The following is a 21,749-nucleotide window of genomic DNA, read 5'->3' as shown; positions in this document are numbered from 1 at the left end:
AATTGGTATATATTATTATTAATAATTATAATCTCTCTATTCAATCTTAATTAAATAAAAAATATTTTTTGTTTTTTTTTAATTGAGGTTCGGTATGAGTTTAAATTGAAGTAAATTTTGTGGCCCTAACGTGCGTTTTATTACGATCTTAGTAGGTTTCCTTCTTTCATTATTACTAGTTGTTTTAATATTGCATTTATTAGTTTAAATAGTAATAATACGTTAGTTTCGAATAGTTGAATTTGAAGTATTCAGAGGAAATTATAAGTATTTTCATTGTGTGAGTTAGAACGAATGAAACTAGACAAGGGATGTCAGTCGCTTATAAAGTTGGATTCTTTCCAACTCTTGGTGGAACTCTGAAGCAGCCACCTCCACGTGGTGAGTTCTGGGTTGTCGTTCGTCTGGAAATGACGAAGGGCAAGCGAAGAGCTGCTTGTATCTTTCAAATGAATAATAAGAAATGAAAACATGACAATAAAAACAGAAATTACAAAAATAAAGTTAGGAAAATTAAGTATCTAACTTTAGTATAAATCGCTTTAAATCTTGTATAAGTGATAATTCCTTTGTTTTAATCGTGATCGTGAATTTCAATTCACCCTAATTTTGAATTATTAAAATATAATACCGTATATGTGTAAAATAGAATGTTTGTCAGTTTTATATTAAGATGCCGAAGTCCACGGTGTGCGACCAATAAAGGCAATTTTCATTTTATTATATAGTATTTACGTATTTTATTACTTCGTGTTTTATTATTAGGGCATTTAATTGTGTTATTTTTACCTAAAATTATTGGTTGGTGTTCGGGAATAATCGTATTATATAGGAATCAACGTAAATTTTGACCTTTTGTTAGGCTTCGAGCAAACAGCGTTATATTGAATCAGCGTTAATCGAGGAAACGCTAAACGTGGTCTTACTGCATGTACAGTAGTTCAATGCTAAAATGTTTGTAAAAGATTCATAAGAACACAGAGGTATTTGTCAGTTATAAGAAATTAAAGATGTAAAAGATATTAACTAATTTGATCTTCTTTATCTTAAAATAATTATTTAGGAAAAGAAAATTACCCAGCTTACTTTTTTTTAATAACAGTCATTTAGATATCCATATCACTTATTCATTGATAATTTCTCCTAACCTTATTATTATTAAAATTAACATCATTTTAAAGTTTATATGGGCATTTACGCTTTATTTCTTATATTATTCGACAGGAGTCAATTAGATATTGTACAAAATAGTCATATATTAACGAAAGGAAAAATCTACAATATTACTTATTTTATTTATTACTAAAGATTGATTGAAGAAGAAAATTGAGAAATAATACCAACAAAATGTAAAAATTTAATGTTTCGTAAAATAACTTCCTATTTATTGTTATAAATTAGAATCATAAAACAGTAATAAATATGAAATTCGAAATCGTAACTGTTATCTTTTAGTGTTGTAATTACGAAACGTGCTTTAATATATGTAACGAACCTCGTAAAGTTTGTTTAGTGAAGTTATAATTTATTAAGTTAACTTTTAGTTTCTACATTTTTAAATGTAAACATTTTTTAATCATGGGCGCTAAAAAGTGTTCTACATTGGATGATTAAAACATATGAGATGTTCCTATTAATATACAGTATGATATTTGAGAAAATACACATTCCAATTGTATAAAGATGATTAATGAACTAATTTATCGATACATTTTTGGATGACTGAAACATTTTTCATCCCGATCTCAATAATTCTTCACTTCTGAAAACCAGAAAACGCATCTTTGAATGATGCTAAAATGCCGATAAAAATTCTAGTCCCTTTCTCCACAGTTATAGTAAAATTACTAAATTTTAGGAAATTATCATACCTACGCCTATGCCGAAATGATAAATAAGTATTATTTTTTATACGATTACATTTATGGTTACGTTCAATTTTTCCTTTAATTTTGTTTACTTCACTCATACATTATACAGATTTAATATTAATAATTATCAAAACGTTAATAATTGTTGAAATAAAGATTTACAATTTTACTTTACAAACTTACAGTCAGATATTAAAATATTTTTCCAGATGAATAAATTAAAAATTTTTCATGTAGATATAATTATTAATTAAAATAGAGTGCATATACAAATCCAAAACTAAGTTGTTCCTTTTTCTATATTTTTTCTCTTCATATTCAAATATCGGTATAACTTCTGATCTTCCTCTAAGATTTGTCTAATTCTACTTTTTCTCTCAATACACATACTACCATAGTTTTGTTATGGTTTTATTTCATGTTTTTTTTTTCTTTAGTCCTTTTGCCTTCATCTCACATGCCTGAAAATAAATAACTAACGAAAAACATTTATAGGTACTGTATTTAAATTTGAAATTTTTAAGAGACTTTTAATATGAATCCATATTAAATTATTTGAACCATATTATATTCTATACGGAATTTATTTGCATATTTTAAAATGTAACTATTAGAATTAAAGTATAATAAACAAACTAATAAAGTAAATTTTTCATTAAAAATACGCTAATTGGAATTTTATTGCTTCGTATTAAAGGGGATTTGGTAGTTGAAGGTGATAAATTGTATTTTATTCAAAATCGATCAATAACGAATTAAATAATCAGCAAAACCAAAATTATTGTTGACAATATGGATTAAGAAGGATTTCGTTTATGAATCAAAATCCGTAAATTTTATCGCAATGAAGAAAAGCTACTTTGAAAATCCATAAGGAATAGAAATACAGTAGTATTAACGACATCTCTTGAGCAACGATAGAAAGTTTCACTAATCTTTAGGTATGATTACATAGAATTTGCGAGAAAGTCTGGGATTACTGGAAAAGATTTGTCTTTAACAATTTTAGAAAACATAAAATTATTTTTATCAGAAAAAATGATTTATATTTATGATAATATCGATTATGGAAAATAAATGTCCGAACTTGTAAATGCATTCTAACTTATTATTTGATACGAATTGATTATTCAACATTATATATTAACGAGAATTCATGTAAGAAACAAAAAGCAAACGATGATAATTTTCAAATAGTGATTTATTTATACTTGATAAATTTGATAAAAATTGCCAGGACAAATAAACAGTGATTTATACCTTTCAAATCAACATTATTTAAAGAGAAAACTTATCTCTTAGCTTAGGTCTCGATAAAATAATCGGCCATTGAATTGTAATGATTTTTAGAAAATAAACGTATTGTCGACAATCATTTTCGCGCGAAATACTATGAATTTTATCGATTATATTTACTTTTCCGGCTATTATATATAATAGAGGAAAAGTATAGCGATGAGTGAAAAAATTACTCCCTCCAATGATTTTTATATTTTCGGACTTAGAAATCTTGAAACATCGAAAAATGCAAAAAAGTTTAAAACGTTTTCTGTTTGTATGGATGTTAGTGTGTGGGGGTTCGATTTTGTACATTCAATTTGAAACTTAATAACTCCTGTGCCTTTTGTTGAAAATTTCTGAAATTTTGTATAGTAGTGTGCATATTAGAGTCACTGAGGCTATGAATTTTCGGTGCTTACGAATTAAAGATCAAGGGAGTGCGGAAATAGACGGTAATCATGTATCGAATCTCAAGTGGGGATGAATTTAATTAATGAAGATTTTACTCGCTATTACCAGCTACAATGTTTTATAAAACTCATCTCTACCCTCAAAATTAAACTTTTTGCCATTTTATAACAACAAAAAAAAACTTTTTAAATAAAATCTCGTAACAGATGGCACCACATCCAATTTTAACGTTTCTGCCGGGAAAGTTACGCAACTCGTTGCTGGATTTTTTTAACTCAAATTCTTGCAACTTCTATTTTATTTTTTTATTTGCTATACGCTTCGATGATATATAACTCGAGATGACATCGCTAATCTATTAAACAAGGAATAAGGATTTATTATCTCGTCTTATTTTGTGATGGTTAGATTATGAGGATTTATTATATTATCCCATTTTCATCTTATCGTTTTCTTCATGTATTACTCTAGCACAGCGATTCTCAACTTTTTTAGCTCCGCGACCCCCAAATAGTAAATATAAATAACATTAATATTTCGCGACTCCCCACCAAAAGGAATAATAAGAGTAAGCCTTATTATTACTAATTGAATTTTGACTGTAATTATAAATGTAAACAAATGCAACCATCACATTAATTTCTTTTCTTTACGTGTGTATTTATTGTAAGTAAAATGTTTATAAGTTTATAATAAATTATTTTTTCTCATAAAATGATTTCATTATTGTTTCGCGACCCCCTTTAATATCACCGCGACTCCTTTGGGGGTCGCGACCCCCAGGTTGAGAAAAAACTTTTATCTTTTGAAGTCATTGTATTGATCATTCTATCATCTCATACAATTTCAGTTAGGAAAAAACTATGTGTAGTGAAACTCATATATAAATAATGTATTATATACGAAAGATACACTAATGCCAAGTGTAGTGGATGGAATCGCCCAGGCGAGCGATTCCCGCTCTGTTTGTAAGATAACGGAAACTTTCGTAATTCAAAATCATAGCCGTTACGGAAGAACCGTTAGAGAAGATCCGTTGGGAAAGCCGTTGTGGTTTGAATCGACGATTGGCTGTCGGAGAATGGCCGTTGGCCGGACTTTACGAAGACATCGAAGCTGATTGGCGGAGAATTTGAACGTCGGCTACAATATAAGAAGCAGTTTTCGGCGGGAAAAGGATCTCTCTCTTTGGGACCTGGCTGAAATCTGGTGTAAGTGGACTCCCGTTGGACTATTACGAACTTTTTCCTGACTCAGGGGTGTTGCGAGTACTAAGTCTGTTAGCGGAAGTCGTAAGGTGTCCTTCCAACGAACTTATACGGAACATAGTCGGTCGTAACTTAGGGTAAGTTGGTTAAGTCAAACGAGTTAAACGAGAATGACGTCATCGTTATTCTTGTTTCGTTAGACTTTTCGAACGATTCGTTATAACTAAATGGCTGTTTCTAAAATCGAAGATATGAATGTTGATATTGCAGCCTTATTCAAAATATTTTTCTTAGGTTGCTTCGGATGGACAGTTATTTCAATCATTTCACCTTTTAATTCACAATTTAAACACTCAAGTAGATCTAGAAACATCGATATCGTCGGGCGCCATTTTCTTAACGAAGTAAAGTAACTCTTTCCTTCGTGAGCTTCATTAGGGTTTCGTTCGATACGTCATCACCGCGGAGCATGCGCACTGAGCGAGACTATTACTATTCGAACGATTCGTTACTAACGCGTTTAACTCGTTCGACTTAACGAACGTACCCTTAGATTAGTGTATTGTGGATACCTAGTTGTAAACGTTATTTTGTATGTTTGTATCGTCAATATAAACGTTGTGTTTTGCCAACCTGACTTGGTTATTTTGAACATTACTCCAAGCGTATTTTTGTTTTTTTGTATTTTAATTTTTTTCATTGGGTAAAAATTTAGTCTTTATAGAAACAATTCATAATTTTATTGATGTATATATAATTGTATATAATTACATTATATTAAAATTAACTGTTTCTAAAGTAAAGTTAAAAGTACTATTTAAAATTGAATGCTAATTTTTTATTATCTTCCAATAAATAAAACCTTTCGTAATTTATTGAAGAGTGAGAATCAAGTTTATAACTTCTATTTTCATCGTCTATAAACAGAACATGACTTAATATTAGATTTAATAAAGTTCAGTCACTAAATTTCTGAGTGAAGTTTTACGTGTCAGAAAAAGAACTTTATATGTAAAGAAATGATATTATATTCAATTTTAAAACATATAAAAATTAACTAATTTAAAATGTTTCTATAGTTCCATATCCAATTTTAAAATGTTAGCGATTTAAAGTTTCTTTAATCCAACAATTGAATTCTTATTGCTTTAATACGCCTTCTTCGAGCTTCTAAAAAATTCTCCTTCCTTATGGAAGAATAAAATCATTTTGCACTAAAAATAAATAACTCTCTGGAGTTAGTAATCAATATTACTTAAACGATACAGATAAAATTTTTCATTTTTAACATCTTCGCGACAGCAAAGAATTTTTTTTACTACCTTTACTTACTCACTTATAATATTTACAATTTTATTTTGGATATATTTTTTGACATAAAGAAATGAACTGAGATTAAAAATAACAGGGTTAACGTATAGATGTATATAAAATTACGTATTTACAAATAACACAAATTTAAGTACGCTATAGAAAGACATAAATATACATGTAATATTATATACATATGCATATCTGTTCATCTGTTATTTTTAATCTTACTGTACTTCTCTAAGTCAGAAAATATATCCAAAATAAAATTATAAATATATGTATACGTATTATAGGTATTATTATTAGTCTTTGTACGTTGTATTACATTTGTACGTATTATATTAAATATATTAAAATTATATATACAGTCAAACCTGTTTTTATGCGGGGGATAGGGACCGCATTAAAAAAAACGCATTAAAAAAAATCTCACGAAACTTCACGAATGGCTGTAAATAATAGTTTTCGCAACACAATTAAAAAAATAATTTTTTTATGCGGTCAACAGGGACCGCATAAAAAAAGTCTCACATAGAAAATAACTCAAAACCGTACGAAATAGAATTTATTGACAACAGATGTCAGCACTTGACTGCATCGTCTGGTCTATCGTCTGTTTTACATATTTTTGTCCAGGTGGTGTTTTGTTGACTTAAAAAGTAAATTATTTCATTTTTCGCATATTCATGCAATAATATTACTATAATAAGTGCATTTATGCTATAATAAGTTTATTTAGCTATAATAAGTCAACGTAAGACATGACGAATCGCACGAGACTAGTCGCCAACTATACCGCACAAATTAAAAATTCGCATTAAAAAAATCGCACAAATAAAAATCGCACATAAAAGGAGCGCATAAAAACAGGTTTGACTGTATATATATATATATATATATATATATAATTTTAACATTTTAAATAAAATCTCTAAAATGTTTGTAATAAGAATATATTATAAACTAGTATAAATAAATTTGTGCAAAATTTCAATACAAAATTGAATCATATATAAAATAATTATCGTTGTCAGGAAGTATAACTTTTTCAATTAATTGGATTATATTCAAATCTATCATTCTTACTTATTTAGAAAACTCTCATTGTCTGGAAGTGTCCCTTATCTGGGAGAGAAACACAAAATAAAATAAAAAAGTTATTAACTTTCCCGGTAACATTTAGTGGTGCCATCTGTTACAGTATTTTATTTTAAAATTTTTTATATTTTTAAATATTATAAAATGAAAGAAACTTAATTTTGAGGGTAGGGATGGGTTTTATAACAAATTATAAATGCTAGTAACGAGTAAAATCGTCATTAAGTCAGACTTTACTAGAGATACGACACCACTCCCTATATCTCCCCACTCCTTCGATCTTTAACCACCAAAATTTAACAGCATCAATCCCTTTAACATAAAAAACCTCCTTGCGAACTTTCAGAAATTTTCGACAAAAAGCACAGAAGTTATTAAACTTTAAACAGGGTGAACAAAATCGTGCCCCCAAACATATACAAACACACACTAACATCCATACATACAGAAAAACCCGAATTTTTTGCATTTCTCAATGGTTCAAGGTGTCCTAAGTCCAAAAATGTAAAAATCTTAGAGGAGGGGTCATTTTTTACCGATCGCTATACTTTCCCTGTGTTATATAACACAGAGCCGGGAAAGTAATAATCATGAATTTATTTTATTTTAATCGCATTCACGGAATAACATAATGGAGAGAAATAAATTTGTAATTATCTACTTTAAAATTTCTAAAGGTTTACTCGTTACTTTTCAGTATAATTAATAAAATAAATTAAATTAATTTATACTTAAACCTTAATTAGAATATTTTCTTCGTAGGTTAATTTTAATAAATTAAAAATAAATTATTTGATTAATAAATTAAAGTATATAAATATATATAAAATAAACTTAATTAGTGTTTTCGGTTGATTAACACTTTATATGCGAAAAATTATTTTACGGGAAACTATTGTTTTGTGAATATGGTTTATAGAAAATTGTAATGTTTATAGAAGATTATATAGTAAAATACATAAGTTGTCTTATACATTCCCAGAATAAGACGATACTTTTTATAATTTTTACTAATTTTTCAATAATGAATTTACGTTAAAAGTGAATAAAAAAGATTATTACAAATATATATTGCAATATGTAATTATTATATTCTCAGATATATCGGGCCTTTCCCACATCACCCGGTCGCCCCAATTTTGGGCCTGGAGCAAAAACTCTCTTTAATTTAATTCCTACGGGGAGGAAAGCCAAAAATTTTTAAAAATTAAAATATTCATTTGTCTAATTGTAATAATTTCTCTTGCAAATTGAAATAAATATCAAATATTTTGAATAAAATATCAAATATTTTGAATAAAATATGTTTTTGTTAACAAGCTTACCCAAATATTTATAAATGCAACATTATTTCAAATTCATATAATATACTTGAGTTTATTATAGCCTAATGGTCTTATCATAACTTATGAAGCAATTGCATGGTCTGTCTTTAATTATTTTGCCGTTCTCAACTCTAACTTATCATTAAAACATCTCTTAAAAAGTACTTATGTTTTCAATTTTGTATTATATCGAATTTGTATAAATTTATACTCATTACATGCTAAGAATGACAAATGGCACTCAAATTATTTTATTTTACTATAGAACGAAATTTTCTTCAAAGAAAAAAAAAATGAAACAAATATTCATAATAAACTATGACAAAATTTCATTTTTCTTCCATGCATAAATTATTATGGAATATTATGCTCTAATATAGTGTTGCTTCAGATATATTAAAAGTTGAATATTTATATTTAATTTGAATGTATTATTCATAATTATATTAAAATGAAACTGTTTTAGTTGAGGAATACGAGCAGTTATTTATTGTGACATCATTACAATAAATAATTGCTCGTATTCCACAACTAAAATAGGGCTGCAATCTTTAATCATATTTTTTAATTTATTTAATTTAAAATATATGCTCTCCACCTTCAAATTAGAAATGTTTTGCCCCTTTTGAAGAGAGGTTTTGCTTATACATTTTCGTGACAATGCATATACAGTCTAATCCAGCAACTTCAACCTTTAAATTTCCGGTACAAACGACGAAAATTAACAGAAAAAACTAACGTTTTCGAATCTCCATCGAGATCTTCCTCAGGTTCGTTAATGGAATGTCATGAGAATAGAACTCTTTTGAAGTTCAAAAAATCGAACATCTCCAGCGTGCGATGACGATGCAAAACATAAGATTGATATAATAGACCTGAGTCTACTAACGTAACGTCGCAAAATATCAATGCAGGAAATAAAACCATGTCTACCATCGTGGATTGACCTCCGAGATGTATCGCCACGCGTACGATAAAACGTTGCTGTCTTTGTAATTAATGCATTTCCCCGATTTGGTAGCTCTGTAAATCTCCAGGGTCTCCAATGCCCTAATGTGGTCCGTTTTGAACGACTTCTTAATGAGGGTGGCGTTATCGAAGTCCGCTTTTACATCGGGGTCCGTGGCATACGTCGACAGGGCGGTGGTGTGCCTTTTTTTGGCAACGTCATTCTTATGTTCAGAAACCCTTTTTTGGAGGGATCTCTTGGTAGAACCAATATATACTAGGTCTCTTTGGAATCTGTGGTCTCTTAACGGGATACTATAAACGCCCGGTGCCCTTAAAATGCTCGGTTTGTCCTTGGCGTTTCTGAGAAGCGAATAGATAGATGGCGTTCTCGTGTACGCTAACTTGGTGCCCTTCCTTAGCGCTATTTCCCTGTACAAGGAATGGAGGTCTTTGTTGTATAGTACAACCGTGTGCTGGTCGGGGCTCGAGTTAGGATCACTTCGCCCTGCGGAGGTGTGATGCGCTGTGTTTATATTACAACACTTACGAGCTAAATTGCGGATAAGGCTACTTTTGTATCCATGGCTAGTGGCAATGTCTTCAATGTGTTTTAGCTCTGCGATCGTGTCTTCCCTTTTAGTATTATGGGTGAATGCCCTATTTACTAACGCCCTGAACGCCGCAATTTTATAAGGGTACGGATCCTCCGACCCAGCGGGTATGTACATAGGTAGGTAGCCGGGTTTGTAGTACACCCGCGTCTCAATATTGTTTATATCGAGCTGAATGGAGACGTCTAAAAAATGCACTCTGGTGTCCGATATTTGATCAAGCTTGAGCGTTAGACCAAACGGGTTGTTATTTACGATGTGCAAAAAATCATCGACCTTCGGCTCGCCCTTCCATATGATAATCACGTCATCCACGTACCTACGGTACAAAATAATGTCAGGTGTAAACATGGGAACGACATCCCTCTCTAATTGCCGTATAACCAACTCACATAGGTCGCCCGAAATTGGGCTCCCCATGGGTACCCCCCTTTTTTGTAGATATGTGGTATTGCCGAACCTAAACAGCGAATTGTAGCACATTAGGTGTGTGAGTTCCAGTACATGCTTGCGGTGTGCCGGAAGACTATATTTGGCCAGCAAGACGTCCCTGAGGGCGCAAAAGCAAGGCTGGAGTTTGATGGATGGATACAGAGCCTGAAAATCAAGCACCGTGAGGTGAGCGCTCTCTGTTAGCTGTGTATGTTTCAACGCGTCGACCAGCTCTCTGGAGTTCTTCACCGTTAAAGCATACTGTTCTAGATGTCCAGCCAATATGCGGTGTAATTTGTTCTCTAGAATTCTAGTCGGGGCTCTAGCTTTATCCAGTATTGGTCTGAGGGCCGGCGTAGGCTTGTGCGTTTTCGCAAAAGCAAAGAGCCTGGGCGTATCTGGTGACGCGACCACCGCCCTGTCCAAACCTTGCGCTTTTGCAAGGGGTGTGCTCGTGAACCGTACCACCCGAGCCTGTAGCTTGTTCACATAATTATCAGTCACCTGCTCACATTCAGTATCCGCGATGTATTGCATCATCATTGTCTTGTAGGTCTCTTCCTTGAGTAGAACCAATGCCCTGTTCTTATCCGCCCTTAGTAGAATAATACGTTCTTCTGCAAGCCATTTCTTGGTTCTTCTTATTTGCCACCATAAGTTCACTTTTTCATTACGCCTGCTATGGTTTATTTTCATGGCCGCCCTCCATCTGTAATGCTCCTTGTAGACCTCATCCAATCCGCGCACCATTCTTTCAATATCCGGCATAACTGTTTCCAGCATTGGTCTCGACGAGCCCGGAGTATACATCGGGCCGTGCGCCATAGCTTCGATTAGGCAAGCTGGAGGAACAATGCCGTCCCAGCAGACAAGTGGTGTGGGGGGTGCCTTTCTCCTGTTGGGTTTTTGTTTACTCATTATCCACTCCAATTTCTTCTTGTACTTACGGGCCAATTTTCTTGCCAATATTTCTTGAAAGACGGCTACCTTTTGATTTTCAAGTTGTAGGAACGCCCGGTTATGTTCAAAGAGGTCGTCTTCTGCTTCGATCACCTTGTTGAGGCAGGAGTATACGTTCTTCCTAGATGCTCTAATAGCTTTTCTCAGACACAACAATCTAAGTTTCGGTATTAAGGATTCACATCCCAATGGTAGACGTATCCTGAATATAGACATGGGATACACGTTATTATTCTTACATTCCAGAAGAAAGTTCAGTTTAGCCCTTGCTTTGGTTAAGGCCAACGTTAATTTCTTGTAAGCTCTAGCCGGCATAGCTATCTATTGAAAACAAACTTCACCCGTGACTACCGGTACATATAAAGTCTAATCCAGCAACTTCAACCTTTAAATTTCCGGTACAAACGACGAAAATTAACAGAAAAAACTAACGTTTTCGAATCTCCATCGAGATCTTCTTCAGGTTCGTTAATGGAATGTCATGAGAATAGAACTCTTTTGAAGTTCAAAAAATCGAACATCTCCAGCGTGCGATGACGATGCAAAACATAAGATTGATATAATAGACCTGAGTCTACTAACGTAACGTCGCAAAATATCAATGCAGGAAATAAAACCATGTCTACCATCGTGGATTGACCTCCGAGATGTATCGCCACGCGTACGATAAAACGTTGCTGTCTTTGTAATTAATGCATTTCCCCGATTTGGTAGCTCTGTAAATCTCCAGGGTCTCCAATGCCCTAATGTGGTCCGTTTTGAACGACTTCTTAATGAGGGTGGCGTTATCGAAGTCCGCTTTTACATCGGGGTCCGTGGCATACGTCGACAGGGCGGTGGTGTACAGGTGATTGTTTCTGCGCCGCTTTTAGACCAATAGGCACCCGTGCCTTATCATCTTGTGAAATAAATGCAACTTGTTTCGGTCCAAGAGCAGGCGTTTCTAAAGCATATATCAAGGCTGTACAAAACCGACTATCGAGATGACATTTATGGCTATCATTATGAGCTTGGCATAATTTCACGGGAGCGGTTGTTACATGTCTTTTTCCTTCAATGGTATTAGAATTTCGCGGAAAACGTCGCAAATATGTAGCGCTTCTAGATAAATTTAAACCTTCTTCCAAACGCTTTGTATGCAACTCGTTGAGACTTTTACATGCTCTTATTTCATTTGTGTGGCGACGATCGTGCGTTGCACCTCCGAAAGAAGCTATTTCCGTAATAGTTTGTAACAAAACCGGCTGCTCTTCTTCGATGCGCGGTCTCCCAGCATTTTTTTTTTCTTTATTAATTTCAAAATTGAAGCTGCAGCCACATTAGATTCACATATCGATTTCAGCTTGTTTTTTCGAGCAGGTCTGAATTTTTGCTGGTAATTGGCATTTTTTTGTATTTTATCAAATTCTGTTTGGCTATACCTAGTTCATTTTTGGTATTTTTAATTTTATTTAGTGACATGTCTCCTCCTAGATTGGCATCTCGAGCTAAAAGCTGAATGTTCAATTTATTTTTTAAACTTGTAACTTTATCAGCGGCCTCATCTTGAGCTGGAGCTTTGTATGTTTTTTATGAGCTTTTATATAATATATATATAATTATTATTTTATGTATAAAAAAGTATAAAAAGCAAATTAATATATAACGCTCGATACGGCACTGATACGAAAGGGGGTTCACTACTTTACATAAAAATAGAATAGTTGGCTTATGGTCGTATTTTAGTAAGGTACTTACTATACAATAAGCCAACTATTCTATTTTTATCTTGAGTGTCGTAATTGTTTATACGTTGTTGTATAAAAGTAGTGAACCCTTTCGTATCAGTGCCATATCAAGCTCTTGCTACGGTCCATACAAGATTTCCATCTTTTCGAACGTTATCAGTTTCTTGTTGGCATGTGCTTTTTTTATATGACTTGAAGAATCTTCGGTAAACATCATCTAAGTTTATTTTTTGCATTTTTACGTTTATTATTCTATCACGTCACATGACATGGCGTTAGTACAACCAGCGTTCTTAACAGAAACCGCCCAATTAAACCAAATTCAAAACTCTACCACTCAACGAGATCAAAAATTAAAAAGAATATTACATGAGACGAGATCTATTACCCCCTACCCCTGAGTAAGAAATCATAAGAAACTATAACTAACTTGATTTTTTACATTATTAACCAAAAATACTTATTTAATTTAAATATTATTTTATCCCGGATAGTTATATTATTGAAATACTATGAATTTAAACATTTATAATATTAATTATTATAGCTTTACAAAAATCTTTTAAGTTTGAAAGTTGTTCGAACGATTTAATATCAAATTTACAAATAAAACCCATTGTTAAATTTCGAAAAGAATATTATATGCTATTTCAATTATACTACTGACTATAGAATTAAAATATTTTAAACTGCATATTATAAAAATACTGAACAATTAAAAACAATATTACTGAAAGTTGAATGCTACGGCCAAAATCGTGAGAAAAAAACGTTTATTCTATTGAGTATGAATTAAAAAGAATAGTATTAATAAATAAGGAGGTAAGTTTCAAAAAGTAAATAAGAAATACAGTAAACCCCCTATAACACGGTAGATACGTTCCGTGTTATATGAATTACGTGTTGTACGAGTCACTTAAATACATGAGCCAATCACAGCCAAGCACGTGTGCAGTTTAGGGGCTATGGCTGTTTGAAACGTTTTCTTCCATAAAATTAATCGATTAGAGACTAATTTTACTCTAACATTTCCAAATCACGTATAAATTTTTGGAAATAATCCATATAAACTATGTTATAAACAAAAATTGTAGGATTACTTACCGAGTGTGCACCGTTCGACGACGCCATTGTTTAAGCTTGTTTTCGTCGCGGAGCGGCTCATCGAACGGCGGACGCGTGTTTCCTGATAAGTTATTTTTCTGCGAAAATTTCGCTGAACTTTGGAGACATCATTATTATAAATATAATTTTTATGGCCGTTAAATAATAAATGCTTTTTAGGAGGTCCGCTGCTCGTTTAAACTTAACGGTTTGTGCAATGTCCGCTATTAGTCCAGATTCGACCAATGTTGCGACACGAGTCGGCGATGACGTTTTGCCGTGTTATACGAGTCTCTTTAGCGTGTTATACGAACACGATCGCAATTTTTTCGCCGTGTTATACGAATCCGTGTTATAGGGGGTCTACTGTATACTAATTAAAACTAGACATTTTGCATATTAGAGAAAATGAACGTTGAAGATATTTATTAACTTAAAACGTTTTGAACAAGTCAATAAAATTGTCTAAAATATAGGTTTGAATTTGCTTAATATTTATTTAATTGAGTTTTTAAATTTTTTTAAAATCGTGTATTTAAAAATTTAAAACTACCGTCGTAATACTGTAATATTACAGTAATATTTGCAGATAATGATAGTAGGATAAATTAAATGTATAAAATATCTAAACTTTTGTATAGTTGATTGATAATAAAAAAACAATGTCTTTGGAAAGCTGTATCTTCACCTGAGTAATTATATACCTTTACTTATGATTAAATGCTAATATAATTTTACAATTAAAAATTTAACAAATCTTGACAATTCGTTTTTTTAACGCAAAATATTTTTAATGACATTTCCGATAATGCAAAATTGAACAGAAATTAGAAAAAGTCGTTATTTCTAGCCTTTTGTTTTATATATTATTTAATGAAAAATTGGTTACAAAATAAAGCTATTAAAATAGTTCAAACAGTAGCGTATCTAGAACCGATATTATGGGTACCCTAACGTGCAATCCTAAATCCACCCTTGTACCGCTAGCACTGCGAATGAAGAGTAAATCCTCAGATATTGTATACTGTATTTTTGTATAAGTGCGTTTGTCACATTCAAATATTTTTCCTGTGACCTACTTATTCATCTTTTTTTTTTAATATACTTAGAAAGATAAGAGGAGCCTGGGCCCTGTGGGTCTCTTCCAGGTAAAAACTCTGGTTTCAAATGAATAAAACTGTTATGAAATTAAGAAGTTTATCTATCAAAGCATGTCTAGTATGACTTTTAAAATAATTATATACAGCTTTTAATTAAAATGAATACAAATTAAATTAAATTTGTATTTATAAATATTATCAATAAAATTTTAAAATAAATGTTGCAAATATCTAGTTCATTTAATTCAGCAGAAATTTATTTAATTGATTTCTAAATATTTGTTTAACTTTTATCAAATACTATACTATAATAATTATCTTAATAAGATAATTAGAAAACCAAATGTAAATAATTGCAGTGAAATAAATTAGGAAAATATAGACAAACTCCCAAGACTATCTTATATATAATTGTTTTGAATTATTGATCTAAACATCTAGTTAATGATTACATAATTGCCTAATTTAAATTTTGTATTATGGTCACGAACAATAGCTTAATATAAGTGCTAATGGATTTTTGTCTCTTAAGATTCACCAGAAACATAAATATTGAAAATACTACTCAATTAAATAGTTTTTCTGAGTTCTAACAAGAGTCGTCATTTATGAAACTCTTGATAAATTTTTACACATATTTTTGCAACTTTTCAACTATAACTATTTTCGGAATATATTTTTTCCAGTCTTACTCCATTGCCATCAATTTATCTGTAGACAAAAATTCAATTAAAATAACATTTTGCTTGTGACAATATCTTTGAACAAATCTATCTGTTCGGTTGAGTTGTTACAAGCATTTAGTACTATGGCCGAATTATTCTGAATTAAAGTTCTGCAAATGTTAACACGCGAGAGATCATAATTCATAAGAAATTCAGCGAGAAAAAATAAAAAAACAGAAACATTTCGTGCTTTAAAGAATTGTGAGGTCTGACTGAATTCGAAAACATGTGCTAGAATGTTAATGAGTGTCCGACGGGGCAGTTAGACTCGCACCTTTCGAATAAAAAAAAGACACAAAATTAAACAATGATATTGTAAAGATGATTTATTTAATTAAATAATGTCTCACGAAGACTATTATAGATTGTTTCTATCTAAATGGTAAACACAAAATACTTGAGTTAGGAGAGGGAGTTTCAAGGTTCGATAAACACTATTCGGTCGGCATCAGGTAACGGTATCAGGTTGAACGTCGATGTCGACCTCACCCGCGGTCCGAAAGGTCTAAAATCACCTGAAGACAATAATGGACCAATCGGAAAGTGATGAAGGATATCGTCAATTAATTGGAATATAGGATAAGGGAGAGAACCCTTTATGTCTTGAGACACGAAAACTAGTGTGAAGATCGGGGGGGGTAATTAGAGCTAATTAGCCTATTGACTTAATTATAATTCGAAGGAAAAACTCAGAGGGGAAAAATCCGGATCTTCCACCGGAAACTTCCTGTTCGCTATCCGAGTGAACAGATAAAAACCTATCAAATATCCTTCAAGTCGACGATTATTACGATGTTTGGACTTATGTTACAACCTTAGTCAAAATATTTGATTATTAATGATGGGAACTGTCAAACAGACGGAATTATGAGGTAAGACGAGTCAATAACGGATAAAAAGTATCCATAATTCGTCGAAACATCCGATTCTTGACAGCCCGTATCAGCAAAACCCGGACCTAACTCGAACTTAGAACACATTAAATCAAAGTCACCTGACTGTTTTCTCATGCGCAACGCCTATAAATAGGGGTTGCACCCGATCCTCCGAGCAGACATACCAGGAAGGCCATAGAAGACAACGGCTGGTTCGCCATGTTCCCGGCTCCATAAAGGATACGCCTCAATGGATGGAGAAGACCTCCTCACACTCTCTCCGCGGTATTATGTTAGAATGTTTGTAAACTCTCTCTCGACTTAGATTTTAAGATAGAGTTAGCAGCTCCTCGGACAATGTTTCCAGTTGCTCTATGTCGGTTTCGGTTCCTTCTCAACCGAACGATAGCTAATGCTTCATACGTATGTAAATTACGCCTGTCGTAATCTCTTTTATTATTTGTATTAAATTTGATTTGTTATCAAAATGGCATTGGTTACTCGTGTATCGCCGACACCTTATCGACTTACCTGCGGTCTCCCCACTCACTAATACTCCACCTAAATTCTAGCCATCCACTGACCCCGTGAGCGAGATTCGCCATCCCGTCATTGGAGAACGGGTTAGGCCTCGCGCCTTAACCTCCGATTTGTCACAAGGACATGACGTTCTTCCCCAAGATCCATGTCCTTAGAGAAACTAAGAACCTTTATTCTTTTTCCAAAATCCTTTTCACGAAGACCCTGGCATATTTTCAAGTTCACTATAGGCTTTAAAAAAGCCTTTTCAGTGTCCACGGTCAGAAAGAGTTAAAACAAAAAAACAAAAATAAAAGCTCCTGTATCACGGGGATGTAGTTGCTAGTGCTGTATATGCAATAAGCTCTCATATATTGTATAGTACATACATATGTATAAGTGCGTTTGTCACAATCAAATTCTTTTCCTGTACTAACTTAAATTAGTCTTCATTTATTTATTTACAAAGGAAAGGGCAGCCTGCGTCCCTCCCTAGTCACACTACTGAATGATGTGGACGGAGACCTCAATATAAAGGTTAACTTCACAGTGGGTCTCTTTGGACTATATTATTAAACCTCAGATTTATGAAAAAGAACGAAATATAAAGATACATTTATTTTATTAGTACTTTAGTGTTGTTTTTCTTTGTAAATACAATTGAGTTTATTTTTTTCTAATTTGCTTCAACTTCGAATTTAAATTTTTAAACCAAGTAACCTATCAAATAATTTTCCTACAAATTATTTATAATTTTTGATACTATAAACCAAATTCTTAGGAATCGAAGATTTCATTAATAATCTCCGTTTTGTTTACAACTGAAGATTGAACTGAATGTAATTTGCGTTCTAAATTTAGAAGAGATTCTTCATTATTGAAAATTGTCAATTTTTCATAAAAATATTTACTCAAGTTTTTCTATATTATTAATACATAATTAATTGTTTGAATTTGTGTACACTAAATATTTTTTAAATATTATGATTATTAATATTATATCTTAAAATTAAAATATTAAATGATTAACGCTGTTAAACCAAATTACCGTATTTACTCGAATATAAGACGATCTCGCATATAGGACGAGGTGTGACTTCAGAGATCAAAATAAAGAAAATTAGATTTATTAATAAAATTTCATTTTATTTCGTTTAATCACAAATAAAATATCAAATGCACATAAATGCACACATTGTCCCGCAAAAATTATTAGCATTTTAAACTTCAAGAAAAAATCTTGTTAAATCGGCATAATTTGTTCACGTAAAGCTGGATAATCTGGAACCGTTTTTACCAATTCTTAACAGTCGAATTCAGTCTTTGTCGATTACACTTATTAGTTTATTCGAATTCTGATTTCCAAATAAACATCTGTTTTCACGTGGAAATGAATTAAAATTTATATCGGGCTCCCGTGTATTTTGGAATTCACTTCAAAAGCTTTGTTTTTCCTGTTGCTATTCATCTTTACTCCTGACAATATACAAGAACGATTGAAACGACCCAGATACTTTTGTTTATAAACACCAGAAGGTGAGAATCCGGTTTAAAAAATGCGAATACAATTTACGAAAATTATACAAAAACGAAAATAATCGAGTATAGGACGACCTAGGTTTTTGAAGCTGTGAAAAATGGATAAAAATCTCATCTTATATGCGAGTAAATACGGTATTTACTAATAAATTGTAATTACATAAACTTTAACTTTCACTAGTCAAGACTAATTCGTGTTTCATTTATGAAACAATGTATTAACATTTAAGATTTGTCGCAATTTTCCTTTTGAAAAATAAAAATACTTTTAATTTTTCTCTATCTTAATTCTTTTTGCCTCTATATCCTTATAAATTTCTGTTTGTATCGTTGTCTACCTTGTTTATTAATAGGACTTATTATACTGGTCTAGTTTCCGATTAGCAAATAGAGATTTTTGAGTAAGATCTCCATTTGCTTATCGAAAACTCCACCAGTATAATAAGTCCTATTAATAAACAAGGTTCAAATAAACAAGGATACAAACAGAAATTTGTACAATTTTTTCATTAAGAAGTCATTTTTTAATTCAGAGTTATATTCTTTGTTTTAATATTTTAATCATAGCAAAGAGATAACGATTTTTGTTTCTACATTGATGTGTTTATAATTTTCTAAAACCGAAAAGAATATTAAATTATTTACCTTATAAAAAAGTAAAAATTAAAATATTCAAGACGAAATTTAATTTAACTTTAATAAACACTTTTTAATATCTTTCATTTTTATTGTTTACATTATGTGTACGTAATATGGCTTAAATTTAATTACAATTCATACTCTCGATAACTCTAAGTGGAAGGACTAGAAAAAAGTTTTTGAGTTAAGGCAATTACCATTAATTGTTTTTTGTTGCTTTACAGATGCGTATACGTACAAAATAGCAAAATATTATCATTATTAGTAGAAAGTGTCTGATACACAAGATTAATTATTACAAGATTGTCGTCGGAAATTCATTGCTTCTATTGAGAGTCAATATTTTTTATGCGTAACTTTAAGCTTTAAAATTTTTAAACTTTTACTATCAGCAATGACTTATAGCCGATCCAGAAGACTTCAGGAAGAGTGCAGAAACGAAACACATGTCTTAGAAACGTTTTTATTACCTGAAGTCCCCAGCTTTACTCGGAAAAAACCCTCCAGAAAAAAGAGATGCAGCAGCTCCCTATGTACAGTACAGTACCATCCTAAATCCGTCTCTGGCAATGATTCTGCTGAGTCGACATCGCCTAATCATTTTTGTAATGCGAGAGAAGACAACTGAAGAAGGAAGTTGGCCAGCGTAATATTTGGTAAAACTGGTGTTGCAGGTGTCTTGCCAAAAGTGTGTGTAGGCTATTGTTAATAGCGGTTTCATTATCTTTATTTATCGTTATCATTAAACGTTTTTATATATAAAACAAGTGCAAAATTCTGTGTTAACAGAACGAAGTTATCTGCTACACTGAAAATCGTTGAAGAAAGATTAATCGGTGTGAAATTTATTGTTTGTGAATAACAATAAGTTCGCTTCGTAGAGAATATGAGAAAGGATAAAAATGTAGCTGGACGAAAACATCAATAGAAAGTTTGGTTAGTGATTCGGCAATTTTATATATAAAGATAAAAATGTTTTATACTAATATGCATTTAATTACACATGAATACATAATAAACATATTTAATTAGTAATGCCGGTATTTAAAATTCGATTTAGTTTGAAATATAATAAATAATATCTTTAAGAAATAAAAACACACTGAAAGATAAAATATTTTATTTTTTACATCAAGAATTAATTAACAGTAATTATTCACTGGACCACAGTAGAGAAGAATTAAATATACTATATTGCAATTTACATTATATAAGTTATAATTCATGCCATGTATACATACCTACAGATACATTACAACTTTTACAAACTAGAATTGAAAATATTTATAAAAATATTACATAATTAAACTCGAAATATATCATAGCTACTGTTTAATAATTTCTTCTATTTTAATAAAAATATATACACTATTTTACATAATAAATATATCGTCATCATCATCATCATCATCATCATCGAGCTTCCTATCAAAGTAACATTTTATAAAGCTCGATTTATGAATCATAAAAATAGGAAATTTTTCATTTTGATATAATTTTACGATATTCTAAAGATTTATTTCGTTTTGACATTTGTTGACATCGTTTCCGTTGTTGAGCAACGTAGTAAATGTTTGGGTGCCACAATCAGCTCTTTCCAATTTTGTACACATGTCGTAGATTTGCACTGATTTCTCCTGTTTAACATCTGTAAAAAATTTTGATAAATAAATACAATAACCGATATTAATATCATATTTTATTTCATCAAACGAATTGATATAATAAAATAAGAGTACCAATTATTCCACCACTTGTATTATTCATTATTTTTTGTTTTTTGTAGGCTTATGCAAGCCGAGGGTTTATAAAACAGCTTTTCAAGAAATAATCAATGTCTTCTACGAGAAAAAAAAATTGTAGAAAGAATTAAATTTACTCAAAATAAACTTTTCTCTCATAATATTTTTCAAATTATAACTGTTACTTTATTTTATTTCGCCTTGACTTTTATATTAAAATAAATTTATTTTACAGTTAAAACACTGTAATAATGATTAACGCTAGAGTTCAGACGTATTTGAAAATATATTATTAGATAATTCAGATAAAACTCAAT

General features: G+C 31.4%; 2 protein-coding genes across 2 annotated transcripts in view; both read right to left on the bottom strand.

The window, feature by feature from the left end:
- Window positions 1-322: 322 nt before the first annotated feature.
- On the bottom strand, window positions 323-11,777 carry LOC136972653 (uncharacterized). The gene is made up of 2 exons (XM_067267253.1): window positions 10,575-11,777; window positions 323-442 (listed from the first exon to the last, which is right to left on the bottom strand). Exons 1-2 carry the CDS (start codon window positions 11,775-11,777, stop codon window positions 323-325), a joined length of 1,323 nt encoding a protein of 440 aa, XP_067123354.1.
- A 9,016-nt stretch (window positions 11,778-20,793) lies between these two features.
- LOC136972639 (metabotropic glutamate receptor 6-like) overlaps window positions 20,794-21,749 on the bottom strand; it is a 99,391-nt gene continuing 98,435 nt past the window's right edge. The window contains exon 7 of the mRNA XM_067267236.1: window positions 20,794-21,338. Within this exon, the coding sequence (XP_067123337.1) occupies window positions 21,199-21,338 (140 nt within the window). The 3' untranslated portion in view covers window positions 20,794-21,198. The remainder of the gene's footprint in view (window positions 21,339-21,749) is intronic.

This window comes from Centruroides vittatus, unplaced genomic scaffold (assembly GCF_030686945.1).
Source record: "Centruroides vittatus isolate TY-2023 unplaced genomic scaffold, ASM3068694v2 contig_299, whole genome shotgun sequence".
Lineage (NCBI taxonomy): Eukaryota > Metazoa > Arthropoda > Arachnida > Scorpiones > Buthidae > Centruroides > Centruroides vittatus.
This window is presented reverse-complemented; position numbering and strand designations above follow the sequence as displayed.